A 17,981-nucleotide genomic window follows, 5' to 3' on the forward strand; every position below is an offset into this window, starting at 1 on the left:
TTGCCTGCATGCAGCAAAACCTGAACAATACACTGATCACTGGGAAGTAATATTCATCCTGAGCAATGACCTTTTCAAACACCTAACCTTGACAATCAGTGGCATTTCCCACAATTAATATCCGGGAGTCATCGTTGATCAGAAACTCAACGAGACCCAGCCACGTGAGGCTAGAAATCCAGCACTGAGTGACTCATGCCCTGCCATCCTAAGGTCTTCCCACAACCTGCAAGACACAAGTCAGGAGCATGACAGAATAATCTCCACTCACCTGATTTAGTGCAGTGCCAATAACTCTCAGGAATTCTAACACAATCCAGAACAAAGCAGCCTGCTTGATTGCCTGGTCAGCACCCATTAACCAGTCTGTAATTCATACACCACCAGCTGCAGTGTGTTCCTCCTTGCGGCATGGTAGCTTAGTGGTTAGCACAACCTTCACAGTGCAGATGACCGGGGTTCAATTCCCACCGCAGTCTGTAAGGATTTTGTACATTCTCCCGGTGACCACATGGGTTTCCTCTGGGTGCTCCGATTTCCTCCCACAGTCCAAAGATGTACTGGTTGGCAGGTTAATTGATCATTGTAAATTATCCTGCGATTAGACTAGGGTTAAATAAGGGGGTTGCTAGCCATTGTGGCTCAAAGGGCTCTACGCTGTATCTCAATAAATAAATAATTAGCATCCAGTAACTATGGTATCAATTAGCTTATTATGTAATTCTCAGAGCCAGAAAACTAGAAAAACAAATAATATAACATAAATAACCTAAATTTATAAATAACATTAAACATTAAATACTTGCTTGGATATGTGCAGGCATAAGCTTGACACCATTCAGTTCAAAATCATCCACTAATTGCTGTTGCATCCACTACCCTAATTCGTTCCTTCCATTACCAGCATGCAGAGGACTGCAGGGTATCTCTAATACAAACTTCATTGCAGTTACTCCCCCAGGTGACTCCAAAAACACCTCCCAAACCTGTATTTGCTATTGTCAATAAGGAAAAGGGTTTCAGATACATGACACACCATTACCTATATCTCCCCTCTATGCTGCAGACCATCTTGAATTAGAAATATACCACCATTTTTTCACCATTGCTTGGTCAAAATCACGTAATCTCAACCCAAGAATACCTTCACTAGGAAGAATGTTTTTAAATCTACAAAAAAATAGTATTGTGATTGGTAAAACTGGTAAAAACCAAAGTTAGATCGCATTCAAGGCTCCATTTTTTTTCTTGCAAATCGATTTAAGTTTTAGCTACTAAACATAACAGTGGCGATTAGGTATTTTTAAAACAAACAGAAGATGGCTACCTTCCTGTTAAAACACAGAGAGATATTTGAGTTTTAAAAAGCAAGTGCAGCTAGAAACAATCAAGTTTAAGAAAAAGTGCAGCATGTTTTTTTTTCCCTTTCAAGCAGCATGCTTCCTTCGCAAAAGGAAAGATGATTGTGTTTTTTTTAAATAGGCAGAAAATGGAAGAATTCTTGGGTTCATAAGCAGCGAGTACTGGGTGATGATAATCACATAAAAAAGAGCCAAATTGGCTGACTACATTGAAAAGATTGGCATGTTTGATTACACAAGAGATAACTGGATATTGTATACTGAGTGGATTGAGCAGTATTTTATAGCAAACACAATAACTGATGAGAAGTGAATGCCAATTTTGCTGAGTGTATTGGATTTAAAGGCATACAGTTTGCTTTGAAGTTTAACTGCTCTATCTAAACCAGCCAAAAAGAGCTTTGCTGATATCATGAAAGTAATTCAGGAACAATTAGAACCAAAGCCTTTGTTGACTGCAGGAAGTTTTAGGTTCTATAAGAGGAATCAAAATGAAGGGGAGTCCCTTCCAGCGTACATGGTTGATTTGAAGAGATTGAGCATTGTCAGTTCTATAATGGGCTTAATGATGTACTGAGAGGTTACTTTAATTTGTGGAATCTAAAAGAAAGCATTCAAAAATGGTTCCTAACTGAAAGCACAACTTACATTTGTTACGTACCCCGTAACTGGGTCACTTACCAGCAAAGATAGAGAGGTCCATTGAAGTCTGATGGTACTATTTTTAAAAGTCTTTATTTATAAAGGGGCACAGAAATAAGGTTAATACAAACATTCAGATAATATACGTCGTCAATACTCAATCTAAAGCGCGGGTATAGTAATAATCATCAATAAGAAGTCGCTCTATCATTTGTCTAGGGGATAAAAGATTGTCCGATGGAAATATAAAAGTCACTCAGTTTCTGCAGGCTTCAGCCTTTGGGGACTGCTGATTTTCACTTGTTGGAGAGAGAGAGATTTGTGAGAAAAGAAACTTGCCCGGGTCTTTTGATGAGGCCAATCCGTTGAGTCGCGGGAGTTGGTTCCCCGTTGTTAGTTCAAGAAAAATCGTTTCTGTGGTGCCCGCCACCGGCTCCCAGGCAAGGGAACCGAACGCACGTGGCTTCCTTCAAATGGCTGCCCGCTATTACGGGATCGCTAGCGTGTCTTCTGGTGCGTCTGAGGGGCCATCTCTACAGCCCCCCCTTTTATCTTGACTCGCAGGGTAGTAGATGTCAATCAGGTTGGGGGTGATGCAATCTCTCTCTCAACCCGCCCACTTTGCCCGAGGGCTTGCACGTATACTAGTCCCGAATCCACAAATGTGTCTCCAAGAGACAATGGCCAATGTCGTGTTAATTTGCATCGCTGGGGACGAGGCACCCGGCACGTCTCTCTCCCATTTCCTGGGTCCACTGACCTCCCCCCCCCCCCCCAGTGCTCTTGCGATTCTTGCAAAGGAGGGGGCTGCGGGCATAACACCTGCGATTCTCACAAAGGAGGGGGCTGCGGTCATAACACATTTAAAAGAGCAGTTCAAATAGCTGTATCAATGGAAACATCAACAGAGATGCAATTGAGTTGCAGTCAGTAATGAAAGTGAGGTAAATGAAATTGCAATGTCTAAATAGAAACCTATTTGTCTGAACATATAGTGTTACCATTGTGGCAGGGGCTCACGTACACCAGACCAATGCAGGTTTAAAGGTAAAATGTGCAGAAAATGCAACAAAGTAGGACACATACAAAGAGCAGACATAAGTAAATGGAATGCACAGGAAAAGAAAAGGCTAAAAAATAAAGTTGCAGTTTCAGAAAGAGCACTAATCTATGTGCTGTTGATGGAAAATTTGATAATGATGAAAGTGACACAAGACTGGATAACCTTGTCATTTACAATGTGAAAACTGACCATAGCTTACACCAGAAGTGAACAGAAAATTAATTGGACACTGGCTTGGATGTTTCAGTCATTCCACAAAGTAAGTTTGAATGACATTTTAAAGATACAGAACTGAAGTCTGCAGGTATCCAATTAAGAATTTGTAACGGAGAAAAGATAACTCTGGTGAGAATGACATTAGTAACAGTGTAATAACCAACCAACAAGCCACACTTGGCTTGGTTATGGTGAAAACAGCAGGACCAGCATTGTCAGGACACAATTGACTGAGACAACTACAACTTGGTTGGAGATCCATCCATCATTTGCATGCCACACCCTCTGCGATGAAGTCATCTGAAAGGTACTGAATGATGCCACGACTGTCTAAATTGAGTGTTGGTGCCAACCACTTGGACTCTGGTAGGAAAGTTTATTGGATCAAGGAAGGACCATGCTGCTCAGAGGAAGCATGAAAGTGACAAAAGCAGTTGTCTGACTACAATTGTTTTTGTAGGCAACATATCTGAGAAAGCTTCTGATTATGTTAATCAGGTAGTTACTTGTGAAATGTGACTTGATTTTAAGCTGGAAGAGAATTCAAGAAGCTTCAGGAAAGTTGCAAGCATTTGGCTTTTGTGAGTATAGAGAGCCAGAACCTATTCTGCATGCATTAAGATTATAGTATCAACTTCAAATGGGAGACAAAAAGCTGCTTGTAAAAGTAGATGCAAAGACCAAAGCCTAGACGGATGAGTGGAAGGCCAAAGCAAAAGGAGTCAATGGAAATAGGAAAACAGAGGATTCATCAGATGATGTTGTGGATGAGGAACCCAAGAGATGTCAGATCATAAAGGGAGCAATAGAAGGATTATTAAGAGAATAGTCCAGTGAACTAAATGCTCCTTCCCAGGATCAAGATGCACAATCTAGAAAGAAGAAAAAGGAAAAGAAAGAGGAGGTGACATAAGTGCTATGGAAATGGAAGAGAATAAACGACACCTAACCTCTCAAGAAATTAGCAAATTCAGAGATACTCAAAAAGGAAGGCGAGAAAAAGAAAGACAAGAAACTAAAAAAGGGAAAGGGCACAAAAAGAGCGTGAATGAGAAAGGAAAAGGCATAAAGGAGAGAAGGAACATGAGAAAGAAAAAAAAGCAGGATAAAGAGAGAGAAAGAAGCTGAGAATATGAAGGAAGCAAGGATCAAAATAGATCCATAGAGGAAAGCCAAGAAAAGGAGAAGAGAGGTGTCCATAGCTGACCGAACCACTTCCTGCAGTCCCAGATTAAATTCCTACAGCCACCACGGAGGAGGCATCAGAAACAGAGATTGTTCCACAGCCTCGTCTCTCCTGCCAAGCAGAGTGACCCCACCCCCCCACCCACCTCGTCAAGAAAGGCATTGTCCCACTAGAGTAAGATCATCTACACAGTGATTAAATCTCCAGGCCTGAATGAGACTACTTAAAATTTACAAAGCTGTGAATGTCTATATAATAGTTTTATTAAGTATACTGTTTATATTGTATATGTTTATAAATTGGGATGCATTTGACCTTGAGTTGGGGTTTATAGTTAAGCAGGAAGGAGTGTTGTATAATTAATATTTGAGTAATGTACATACATTGTTTGATTAAGCATTCTTTATTGTAAACATAATGGATTGTGTGTTATGTGTAAGAGTAATTGAATTGTATACGTCATGAAGCTATCCCATGATAAGTGCACACCTTTCTTAAAGTTAAAAAAAAGTTAGACATGCATTACAAGCTCTGTCACTTTCAAAATTGTCCAGCTAATCCAGCGTTTCTATGGTAACTTCACCTACACAGTTGAGGTCTGCAATTTGAGCTTTGAAGTCAAGACAGGAGTCAGGCAAGGCCGTGTAATGTCAGTAATATTATTTAACCTGGTGATTGACTGTGTTATGAGGCAAACAATGAATGATAAGCAGCGAGGTATTAGGTGGACTCTATTCTCTACTTTAGAAAACCTTGACCTTGTGGATGACCTCACATTACTATCACATACACGCCAGTACATGTAAGAGAAAACTCAGCACTTTAGTGGACAGGTTGGACTCAAAGTCAGCCAGAGAAAGACTGAGACCATGACCTTCAGTGTGGAATTTCTTCCTCCCATCAAGGCATATGACATCAACTGGCAGATTCACCTACCTGGGGACGTTCGTTCAGCAGAATGTTGGGACCAAGGACGACATCCAGTGCTGACTCAGCAAAGCTAGAAACGTTTTCAGATCGATGAGCAACACATACGGATCAACCAAGTATAGTGTCTACACCAAGGTGAAGCTGTACCAGAGATGGGTTCTGTCCACAGAATGCTGGCACATGACACAGAACAATCGTCATTCCACACCATGAGCCTCCAGAAGATCCTCTACATTTTCTGGCCAAGGAAGATCTCCAAGCACGCCCTACTCCTTCAGTGTCACCAAGAGGACATGGCCACAATCATCATGAGGAAACGCTGGAGATGGATTGGAAATGTGATGAGAAGAGACACCAGCTCCGTCATCAAAACAGCACTTCATAGGACCCCTGAGGAGCAGAGGCAATGAGGGAGACCACAGACAACTTGGTGCTGTACCATAGAGACAGAAATATGGACCTGAAACAAACCTGGGGCACAATAGAGAAAATGGCCATGAATAGAGAGAGATGGAGGATCTTCATTGCCGCCCTAAATGTCAGGGACGTAACAGGCAGTAACTATCTCCCTAAATAGATTTATGTTTTGGAGTTACAAGCCATAACAGTAGAATTTGTCAAAATTGGTGCTTAGTGGTCAGTGTAGATTCAGTGGCCAAGGGGACTGTTTCTGTGCTTTGTGACTATCGCATTTATCTATTGGAGAGAGAAATAGGTTAGTCCACAGAGAATCTCTGACAACCTCCATTAATCTGATCATCTTCTCTTCCTTCAAATTGATATATTAATTTGAATTATCAGACAATTAAGGTACTAAATGTTCAGAATTGCTTTGTTACATGTAGTACAGTCAACCCTCCTTATCCACAGGGGATTGGTTCTGGGACCCCACCCGTTGATACAAAAAAACGCAGATGCTCAAGTCCCTTATTTAACCTGTCTCAGTGTGGGTGGACTTTAGGACACGGGGGAGCTCAGACCTGCCGCCCGCGGCTGCTGCTGAATCCGCAGTGTTTCTGTTCTGTTGACGGAAAACAATCACGATTGAAAATAAAGTGGAAATAATAAAGCGATCGGAAAGAGGTGAAGCGCCATTGGTCATTGGAAAAGCATTAGGCTACAGTCAGTCAACAATCAGAACATATTTAAAGGATAAAGTGAGAATAATGGAGCATGTGAAAGGTCCTGCCCCGATGATAACTACAATTATTACTAAGCAACACAGTGGTTTAATTATTGAAATATATACATTTCTTAAGTGTTTTATATGCATAGAAAGGTAAAATATATTCTATTTAATAAGACAAGCATTTGACTAACTGACGCTAAATAATACCGGATGTACCTGTTTCGACTTACGTACAAATCCGACGTAAAGACTGCCTGTACTTTAAATCATCTCTAGCTTATAGTACCTAATACAATGTAAATGCTATGTAAATAGTTGTTATACTGTTTTGTTTAGGGAATAATGCCGAAAAAAAATTCTGTACATGCTCAAACAACGAGTGCTGGAGAGAGAACTTCCGGGTTTTCCCGATCCGCGGTTGGTTGAATCCATGCACGCGGAACCGGGGGATAAGGAGGGCTGACTGTATCTATGAAAAAGAAGTTGTGGGATGATCTCAACAAAAAATCTTGCCATGATCCTTTGTGATCAGTGATCATTTTCTCAAGCTATGATTTTTTTATGGAAATTCTTTTTATTCTCTGCTTGTAGTCAAATCTGTATACAATACTGTATCCAGAAAATGATTTAAGATTCTTAATATTTCACATATGCTGAGTTAATCCTTTTCTCCAGGAATTGTTTAAGTCAATTAAATTGATTTAGAGTGGTGATCTTTATGAATGAATCCCGATATAGTTGCAAGCTTTTCTTCTACTGGTGTCACATAAATCAATATTTATTCATTTAATTCTATAGGTTGGGGAGACTATTGGGATCACCGAAGAGATCATGGGATTGACGATTTTAGCAGCAGGCACTTCAATTCCTGACCTAATCACAAGTGTAATTGTTGCGCGGAAGGGACTTGGTGATATGGCAGTGTCCAGCTCAGTTGGAAGCAATATATTTGACATTACAGTTGGGTAAGTTCATATAAAGGAATTTTGACCTTGCCATCTATGTCAAACAGAATGCTTTCAGAATTGTGCCCAATTTTCTGTCATTTGTTGCATTTGTGCCCTTTCTATTGACCCCATATATACCAGCTGGCCACCGGATAACCAACTGGCCAACTCGCAGATCTGTTGCATTGTTCACTTGACTGTGTTTAAACATATTTATGTTTAAGTTCTCCCCTCTTCTATTATCTGAGGTAGCCATTCTATTTATAAGCCCAAGCAGTAAATGACATCATGGTGCTCAGTAGGGAGCAGAGGTGATTTACCATCATCATCACTGACCTCACAGATTATTAGGGGTGCACAAATGATCGCTGGTTTTAGCACTGACACGTACATCCATCAACTCAATTAGAGTATTAATTAACAGAAGGCATTGAAGCTGTATTATATCCTGTTTTCAGCTTCTCAAACAAATAGTCTCTTACACATTCAATCCCTGACATGCCAGTCCTGTAGCTTCCCTGCTACCTACCCAGACCAACTCTTACTTATCTCATTCTCTTTCCATTCAACTCCTAACCCTTTTCCTCCCCTTCCAGATCCATAATGCTTCCCTCTCCATAACACCTCTGAAAACCAACCTTTGGGTTCTCATCAACTAGGCCTCTATTTCTATCTGAATGTCTTTAAAAAGTTCTCAGCACCACACGGAACTAACTTGAATCCTTTCATTTTGCACTTTCTCAGCAGAATGCAAACATGAGTACAATGTTGTTAAATTATTGTGCTATTCAATGAAAGAACTATTACTTTCTAAATGATTCCAGCTTGGCACAGTGGTACTGCTCAAACCTCTGCGACAGCAGGCTGAGTTTAACCCCCTTCCAGAATTTGACACATTGACCCTTTGCTGTAGTGCAATGGGATGCTGCATTTTAGTTAAGAGATGTTCTTCAAAGCGAGGTGTTTAACCCTATCCAGCTGAATCTAAAAGATCCCATGACTCTTTGGAGGACTTTTCGGTGCCTTGATAAGATTGACTGATAAGTATGCGCTCTACACCAGTACTTGATGTGAAAGGCATGGTCTCTTTTTGGGGCCTTGCTGTTGCTTGCATGGTGGGTGGTGAGAATGCTGATGCTTTATGCCAGAATAAGTAGGAGGAGGGAGGAGGGTTGCTGTTGCTTGTGTGAGGGAGGAGGGGGCTTTGGGATTCTTAAGATTTTTTTCTGTCATTTGTTCTTTGGGGTTTTTCTTCTGTTTCGAGGATGTCTGTGAAGAGTGAGAATGTCAGGTTGTATATTGGATGCGTTCTCTGATATTAAATGAAACCACTGCACCATTGAAACATCAGTTTCTTTATTCTTAGATAAAATATACATCTATCTTTGCAATAACATCAAACTCTGCATTTGTAGTAGAGCTTAACTCTAAATGATTAATGAAAGAAGTAATGGTTCAATATGCTGCTTCAGAAATCTTTGAAGTCTATTTTCCTTCATCTTTTTTCAGCTTGCCCCTGCCGTGGCTCCTGAAAGCCTTCACCACCAACTTTCGCCCTGTCCAAGTCAGCAGCAATGGCTTGTTCTGTGCTATTGTCCTTCTTTTCATCATGCTCCTCTTCGTCATCCTTTCAATTGGAGCCTGCAAATGGAAAATGAATAAAGCTCTTGGTTTGATAATGTTTGGACTATACATTGTGTTTCTGATCGTCTCTGTTCTGTTGGAAAAGAAGATCATTGAGTGCCCTGTTACAGTGTGAGCTTCACAACTGCACACATTTTCTCAATTAGAGGTACAGATGGGAAAATGATAACTCATTTTGCTCGCTGCAGTTTTGTTTTATTTTCCAGACCGACTCAGCTGTAATTTAATGGTGAATGAAAAAGTAATACTAAAAGTTAGTAACTTTTTTTTACTTGATTGGTTGACTTTCTGACCTCATTTCAAGCAAATGAATAAAGTTGATGTTTGTGTCTTGGAGAGATTTACACTTTCTGGGATTTCACTGAATTACTCTGATGTCTACGGAAAGACTACTGCCCAATTTGGTTAAAGACCCCTTAAGAAGATTTATTTGAATGTCTTTTTTGTTGTTACATGAAATTCAGTGGGAGATTTTTTCTGCCAGATTTTCAATATTGAAAAAATATCACATTAATATTTCAAAATGAGTGGTGTGAATTAATTTATTTTTGAAAAGAAAATGGTGCATTAAACTGATTTTGAGGGTGTCTTCTGGGTTTTGGGGGTTCTTCTAGACAGTTAGCCAAATTTGCCTGTTCTTCAGGTACTACAAATCAGATTAGTGCTGGAGATGTAATGATTGCTACAGTCACTTCAGTAAGTCTTAGATTTTTTTTTGCACATCTATTAAGCCATTACATAATTTTATGTTTTAATTTTTAATATATTTTTTCTGTAGCTTAGCACCACATTTCTAATCACCAGTACAATTTATGAATAAAATAATGAAGCTGCTATAGATTGAATTTGCTTTCAAGTACCTGAATCAGATGTGAACAGCAAGATTAAGGTCATAGAGCTATTAATCTGGTGTTAAGGTTGTAGCTATTTATCCATTATATATAACATTATTGCTTTGCTGCTTTGACTCAAACCAAAATCAAGTCGCTGACATTCTGCCATATTGTGGAAGTAACACCTTAGGGCCTGTAGATTATTTCTGCACTTTACTTAAACAATTACAGATGGACATTATTGTATGTTTTCTTTATCCATTATGCTTCTTTTTTTAAGACCATGATATAGATTCAAATTAAACCTGATGTGTAGTTAGTTAAAATGCCTTTCATTGAGTTAGATATTTTAGTTCAATCCCTAAATGTGTCTGTTTAAAAAAAAGTCTACATTCCTCTGTACTTGTAATTAGGTTTCATATGCATCAGCAAAGCACAAGTGCAGTAATGAATTGAGTTGCTAATGCATTACAAAAGAGTTTTCTGTGTAAGATCTTTGTACAGATCTCCACATTTTCCTCTCACTGTATAAGCTTTGTGCAGTATTTACAGGGAAATTCGAACACTGGTGAAAGGTGTGGCATGCCAATCAGCATTGTGCCCTCATGACTTCACATCTAATATAGGTCTTCACTCTTAATGCTACTGTTTCCAGCTTTATATAATATGGTCAATATACAGATTGAGTAAATGGGGAAATATTATAAAGGTGTGTTTTTTAATAAATCTATATATAAATATACAGTATAAATATATATATAAATATTTAATTATCTAGGGCTTTTTAATGTTAACGTTCAGCAGATATTCAAATAGTATTCAATAGATTTATTTACAGCTGTCAATAAAAATTAATACAGCAATAATCTCACTTGGATGGATACTTAAGTCCATGCTTGAACTGATGATGGCCATAATGAATGTAATGAAATGACATAGGATTATTGTCAATCTTGGGACAATATGTGCAATGTGATGTTTGTCTGATGTTCTTGCAGGCAAAAGAAGCTGTGTGTACTCTTCAAAAGCATTAATCAAAACAATGATTATTTAAACATGAATGTAGATAAAACACAAGAGAAATAACAAATATACACTCATATTTTCATTGATTATATTTATTAAACTCTTAACATTTAGTCTTAACATAATAGCTTCTGATTACCTATTTCAAACTACAGAGACCGGTGCTCACTTTGTCCTGTCAATGGTACTTAGCTGCCACCATGACAAAAACAAGATGGAAGTGAAAAAGAGGATATTTTACTGTACCCTTAGACAGCTATGGCATGTTACTTTAATATTCTTGTGGTTAGAGGTGATTTTTAAAACAATTTCAGGAGGTTATATCACTAGAATCTATTGCTGAGATCAAATTAATCATTCTTATGTGATAGTAAAAGGGAATTAAAATTATCCACTGTGATTATGAACTTTGTTGTGTTTTCGGCAGGAATCTCAATTCTATAAACTTTGTCTTTATTTATTTATTTTATACCCTTGACCACCTCTTGTGATTGATTTCACCCATTTGGGTTCATTATTGGGAGTAGTAATATTCTGTGGCCTCTCAATCTTCATTTCTGTGCTAAAAAGATAACACAGTACCACAACAGTGATTATACTCCCATGCTGTGAAGTCCATATTCCTCTTTCTAGTAACTCCTCTTCAGGTGCCCTACAGTTGAAACAGCTTTTTAAGTTCATATTTTATGCAAACACAGGTAGAAATTTCTGTAGGCTTGTTTTAGTTATCAGGTGTGCATCTTAACCAAGAGATGCAAGACCAATAAAAATTGAACCTCAGTCCTCTCAATTCAGTGAATCTATTTTAAGAGAAGAAATAATATTATTCAATAGCTTCACCAGCAGTAGTAAATTCCAATTCTTAAGGATAGTGGGAATGAAAAAAAGATAATCTAACTTCTGTCAAGATAGTAATACATTCCAATATTTAAATGTATATTTCAGTAACATATGCCAACAAAAAATATCCTGGTTTGAACAGGTCTGGCTTGTCACTATCAATTTTCTGTCACAGAATCATTGAATGAAGAATGGCTTTTTTATTTGTATATTTAAGAAAAACGTTTCTTATAGGTGGCTGTCATGGTTACCTGAAAAAATAATCCAGACTAAATGTCTTTAGGCTTACTTTGTACATAGTAATACAATCCCCAGATTGGCACTCAATGCAGCCATTTTACACCTTGCATTGTAAACCAAATTCTTCCTCACTTCACTTTATTACTTTATTTAGGCAATAAGTAGATAATGTTCATAAATATTATGAGAGCTCACTTCACGTCATCTCACAAACCCTTTCATTAGGTAGAGTTTTACCAGTTGATTGAATTATAAAAGGATTTAAAATTATTCAAAAGATAAAAGTTATCCAAATAATAACATGCTAAAAGAAGCTGGAATTAAATTATTTCATGAATGCAGATTTTTATTCTATTAGTTCTCTCTCCTTCAGAGTATCTCTGCCACCTGCCCCACCAAAGTCCCTTATCCAGTCACTATTTATTTCAGGCTCCACAGAAAATTATGGCCACGGGACTTGGCAGATTGCATCATTTAAATGCTGCATGGGGCCAGTTAATAAGAGACTGGAGAAATGGCTCAACCATTGCTCCATGTGCAAGGTCTTTGTCTAATGACTCCTCTAAGTAATAAGCCCGAGATTGTGAACTCATCAGTGTGCAAACACACATCTGATTTTATTAGCAATGTAGTTCAATTGCATGGTTCTTTATAAAAATTGCATATTATTTTAGGTACTTGTAGGCAGCAAAATCAGTGAATCAAAAATCATTGAATCAGAAACTATGCTCTCTTGATCAAACTTAATATTTAATACTTTAAAGGCTCTATAGTTGAGGACTGTCTACAGTGAGATACTTGCAAATATTATGAGGGGTTTCACTGATTACAAACAAGATGCACTCAGTGGGTGGTGGTCAGCACAAATCAGTCCAAAATGTTTTAAATCACTGTGAAGATGCAACTGATTAAATGCTATAATTACTTTTTTTTGCAACTTTGTGATCATTTCCTCCTTTACCTCAATAAATAAGAGCCTTTTATGAGCTTGGACTTGGTTAAGTGAATCACTGATTCTATAAAGATTGCATTGCTTGGGTTGACAATATTAAATTAATTATTTATTGACAGCAGTAAATTAACAGAACAGAAATAAGCTAACAATGACATAAATACTTTGAATCTCTTACATTACCCCACAGTAATTTTTGGCAAACCAGTAATTATTATATCGGCTGCTTGTTAATGTTTCCAAATAGATTTCAACCTCTGCGTCTGACCACTCACTTGTATTTTTGAATGTACTGCATGAAAATTAAATAGTGACGTTTAACAAAACCATTTCTGCACAGAATGACCTTTCTAAATGAAGAATATGTGATGCAAATTTCATCCATCAAACTTCAATATATAGTGTCTGGATTTATTATAAACTCCTTATCTTTGTGCCAGGACACCAGTGGGTACAGTGTGAGTTATGAAGGATCAGTTCCAAATTCAATAGGTAGAGTAACCGCAGATCTCACCATACTTGAAAAGAACTCCATTAGAATTTGTATCATGTTTGCATACTAACAATATGGCATGTAAGCAATGGGTCCTCTGAACAGTCACCAAGAATTTTAAATATGTTTTGAAATATAATAAATGGGTAAAGATTTGAAAATGCTGTGATCTAATGTCTGGTGGAAAACCTTACAAATGTGTTTTAAAGGTAACTACTACTTATAGAGGCACATAAATAACCTTTATTAAGCACTGTAGAGCACTTATGTAAAAAGATAAGTTGGGCTGAAATGTGCATGTCTTTTTAATGATGCATACATCAGTTTGGGGAATTAAAACATTATAATGTTTCATTAGGAAAACTCATCGGTGTTGTGCATCAATGAAAAATGTTTCAAATTTGCTTCTCCTATATCTGAAGCAAAGCAATATTTGACTGCAATATTTTAATGGTAACTGTTCTCATATAGTCAATACATCAGTGAGTATCTGCCAATATGCCTGGAGATTATCGCTAATCTATAGGTTTAAGATTTTATTTTTCTCATTAATACATGAGTCATATAGAAGATATATTTCTCCTTTAATAATAATAAATAACAATCTGTAAATGCTGAAAACCTGAAACAAGTTTTGAAATATGCAGCAACTGAAAAGACAGGTTTATGTTACAAGTGGATGATTTCCATCCACAAGGGTCTCCAATATAAACATTAATTCGTCTTTTTTTTCTCAAATTGCTGATTATGCTGTGTTATTTGCTTTTTTTTTTGTCACAAGTTATATTTACCTCATTGGGAAGTTATACAAACAGGCCAGAGTTCCTAGCAATGCCAAAAGTAACAAAGTATGATACCCCTTTTGACACTTATTAGCTACCTGATTGTTTTGTAACCAGAGGAAAGATTATATCTGTTATAACACAAAGTTTAGCATCCTATTTTTTTAATGTACACAAATAGTACAGCAACATGTGCACTCCCTTCTGTTTACTTGCCTCATAAATTGCCTTGTAGTGCAATTTCTTAAACAACCTTTAACCTTTGATTCTGTCTCAACACCCTGTAATCTTCCCTAATATTAATTATAAATGCTCTGCACGTTGGCTTTGCAGTAACCAATGCAACTTGAGTTAATATTCAAATATTGATTACTAACAACGGGATGTGACATGCATAATTTCAAAATACTGACTAAAGCATAGGCTAGAAGTCAAATGTACTGTACTGTGTATTGATGTAGTCCTCATTACCAAGCTCATTAACAGTAGTGCATAACTGTATATAGTAAGAAAATATTTGTACATAATCTATTTAAAATGTATCTTAATGGCTTTCTGATCAGAACTTTGTTCTTGCACTATTGTTATTGTTATCGCTGTGTCTGTAAGGTTTCTCCACTTAAAGGCAATCTATTTAAATTGTGTCTCTTTCTGTAAGATATAATAAGTGTGGAAATAAAAATTACAAATGAATATTGTTGGTCATTCTTGAAATCCAGAGTCATTTCACCATAAACATTTTGGAAACCATTCATTGGGGTAAAGTTCACACAGGCTTTCAGATATGTTACCACGGTGGAATATGCAAGATTGAAACCATTATCATTTTTAAAGCAGTGCTTTTATGGTATTACTTTATCCTTCCGCTCACTTGAAAAGCTAAAATATCACATGATTAGAAGTTGGAAAAACATGCATGTATGTGAAGCAGTGAATGAATCTTTTGAATGACTATCTTCATTTATCTCAATTAAATCAAATCAACTCAACTTTCAATTTGAATACTAATGTTCAAGTTAAAATACTGGTTGCAGTTTCATAATTTTAAAAAATGTACCTTAAAATTATTAGCCTAAAAGAATCATTAAAATTATATTTATATTATTATATGATTTTGTATAGCACTTCAGTACAGAGTTCAGCCATTTAAATTGATTTTTTAAATTAATTTTCTTAAGGGATTAAGTGCTCATATTCTAGTCCACTGTTCAGTCATATTAGCAATAGTTTGGTTTAGAATATCAAACAATGCAGAGAGTGGATGTGCATTGGGTATCTTCAGAATATATATCAGTAGCAAGGCAGGTTATGTTGTTAAACAGCATGCATTGTTGATTTGATCTCAGCACTGCCATTTTGGGGCTCAGTGGTTCAGCAAATCCTTCTGTTAAACACTGACAGCAGAGCACACATTCAGGAAAGATTTCCTCACCATTGAATTTTTTAAAAATCACTTTCTATCTACTGGTCGCTTGGTTACTGGGAGATTTCCTGTATCTACTGCTGCTTTCCAGACTGGCTTCATGTCTACTGAGAGAGATATGCCAGACGAAAGACTTATTCTAGATTTTGGGCTTCTACACAAACCACTTGTTCCCAGCTCTGTCGCGATACACTTATCACCTGTTCCTTCCCCCACACTGATGCTGAAAGTAGTCCACTGTTTGGACTGAAGCCAGGAGTGTATATAACATGGAGCTTGAGCACCCTAGACAGCAACCTGTGTTGGATGGCTGGTGTTCAGCTTGTTTGCTTAGATGGCAGAACAATAAGTCTGCTGTCTGAGGAAAGAAGACTTTGGATTTAAATTAGTTTTGAAGTGGTAGATCATAGCAAAAATATTCAATGGCATCCTCCATGTAATTGGATATTCAACACTTCTGACAGTGTGTTAAATATTTTCTGGTCTCCAGAAAAATGAATGTTTGCTCAGAATTATGCAGATCGTGCACACTGCAAGGGGTTCTGAGTCTTGTTTCAGAGCCAAACCAAAATGTAATCAATCATTGACATATATCCATGCCCACATTGTACTGAGGAAGGCTAGAAGTTCAAGGTAAATTTGTTTTCAAAGTATATATATGGCACCATATACAACGCCGAGATTCATTTTCTTGTGGGTAATCACAGTAAATACATGAATCAATAAAAGGCCACACCCAACAGGGCAAATAACAATGTGCAAAAAAATCTGAAAACACACATAGAGAAAAAATAAATAAGCAATAAATATCCAGAACTTGAGATGATGAATCCTTGAAAGTGACCCCAGTTCAGTGGGAATATTTTGTGATGGGGAGAGTGAAGTTATCCCCTCTGGTTCAAGACCTGAATGTTTAGGGGTAATAACTGTTCCTGAACCTGTTGGCGTGGGTCCTGAGGATCCTGATAGCAGCAGAGAGAAGAGATCATGACCTGGGTGGTGGGGGTCCCTGATTATGGATGCTGCTTTCCTGTGACAATGCTTCGTGTAGATGAGCTCAATGGTGGGGAAGCTTTAACTGTGATGGACTGAGCCGTATCCATAACTTTTCACAGGCTTTTCCATATAAGGACATCGGTGTTTCCTTACCAGTGAATGTGCCCTCCACCACACACCTACAGAAGTTTGACACAGTTTTAGATGGCATGCTGAAACTATGCAAACTTGTAAGGAAGTAGAGGTGCTGCCGTGATTCCTTCTAATGGCACATACTAAACCCAGGGTAAATCCTCTGAAAAGATAACGCGGAAATTTAAAGTCACTGACCCTCTGATGCCCCCAATGAGGGCTGGCCTTTGGTTTCCTCCTCCTGAAATCAATAATCATCTCCTTGGCCTTGCATCTTATTTTAGGAGGATATCTTACTATATAATATGTGATCCCTTTTTGTCATGAATGAGAATCTGTGCCTTCCATCAAGAGAACTAAACTTCTCCATTTGATAGAAGGCTCAATTAATTAGTTTGCTTCAATGGAAGATAGTTGCTGGGATAAATAAACCCTTTTCTGCATTATGTGATGCATAATGCATCTTTCTTGGGGTTTAAGGTTGTAATCAATGCTTCTAACGAACTTCCTGACTGGGTTTCCTGTCTCCGGTGCTGATGGGTGAAGGTTTCTGGATGGTGAAACAGCTAGCAAGGAATGCAGAACATGAAAAGCTGGAACAGATGTAGAGAGAGGCTTAAGTTCGGAATGACTGAGTTTGCCATATCAAACCCAAATAATCAGTCACAGAATTGTTGTGTGATAGTGGGCCGAACACAAAGCCATGTTATGGACCTTAAGTAGCCAACAAAGATCCATGCTTTCGTGAGGAAATCTGTAGATGCTGGAAATTCAAGCAACACACACAAAATGCTGGTGGAACGCAGCAGGCCAAGCAGCATCTATAGGGAGAAGCACTGTCGACGTTTCGGGCCAAGACCCTTCATCAGGACTAAATTCCTGCTGCATTCCACTGATGTCCTGAGAAAGGGTCTCAGCCCAAAACATCGACAGTGCTTCTCCCTATAGATGCTGCCTGGCCTGCTGCGTTCCACCAGCATTTTGTGTGCCCATGCATTCTGGTGGTTTGTCACTTAATATTGGCTGTGGAGCCTGCAATCAGAGAGTTACTAAACTGCAGACCTTTTTTACATGCTATTTCCAAATCAGTGCCTGTTATACCAAGCAGTGGAGGTGCACAGGTTTCCATTACGAGCACGTAGTTGT

At 37.9% G+C, this 17,981-nt stretch overlaps 1 protein-coding gene across 6 annotated transcripts in view; it reads left to right on the forward strand.

Annotated features, from left to right (window-relative positions):
* The window catches only part of LOC140742044 (sodium/potassium/calcium exchanger 2-like), a 252,401-nt gene extending 237,424 nt beyond the window's left edge, over window positions 1-14,977 (forward strand). For all 6 annotated transcript variants that reach the window (XM_073072769.1, XM_073072795.1, XM_073072805.1 and 3 more), the window contains 2 exons: window positions 7,326-7,492; window positions 8,984-14,977. In XM_073072769.1, the coding sequence (XP_072928870.1) occupies window positions 7,326-7,492; window positions 8,984-9,233 (417 nt within the window). In that variant the 3' untranslated portion in view covers window positions 9,234-14,977. The remainder of the gene's footprint in view (window positions 1-7,325; window positions 7,493-8,983) is intronic.
* Window positions 14,978-17,981: the final 3,004 nt, after the last annotated feature.

The sequence above is a fragment of the Hemitrygon akajei genome, chromosome 2 (genome assembly GCF_048418815.1).
Source record: "Hemitrygon akajei chromosome 2, sHemAka1.3, whole genome shotgun sequence".
Classification (NCBI taxonomy): Eukaryota; Metazoa; Chordata; class Chondrichthyes; order Myliobatiformes; family Dasyatidae; genus Hemitrygon; species Hemitrygon akajei.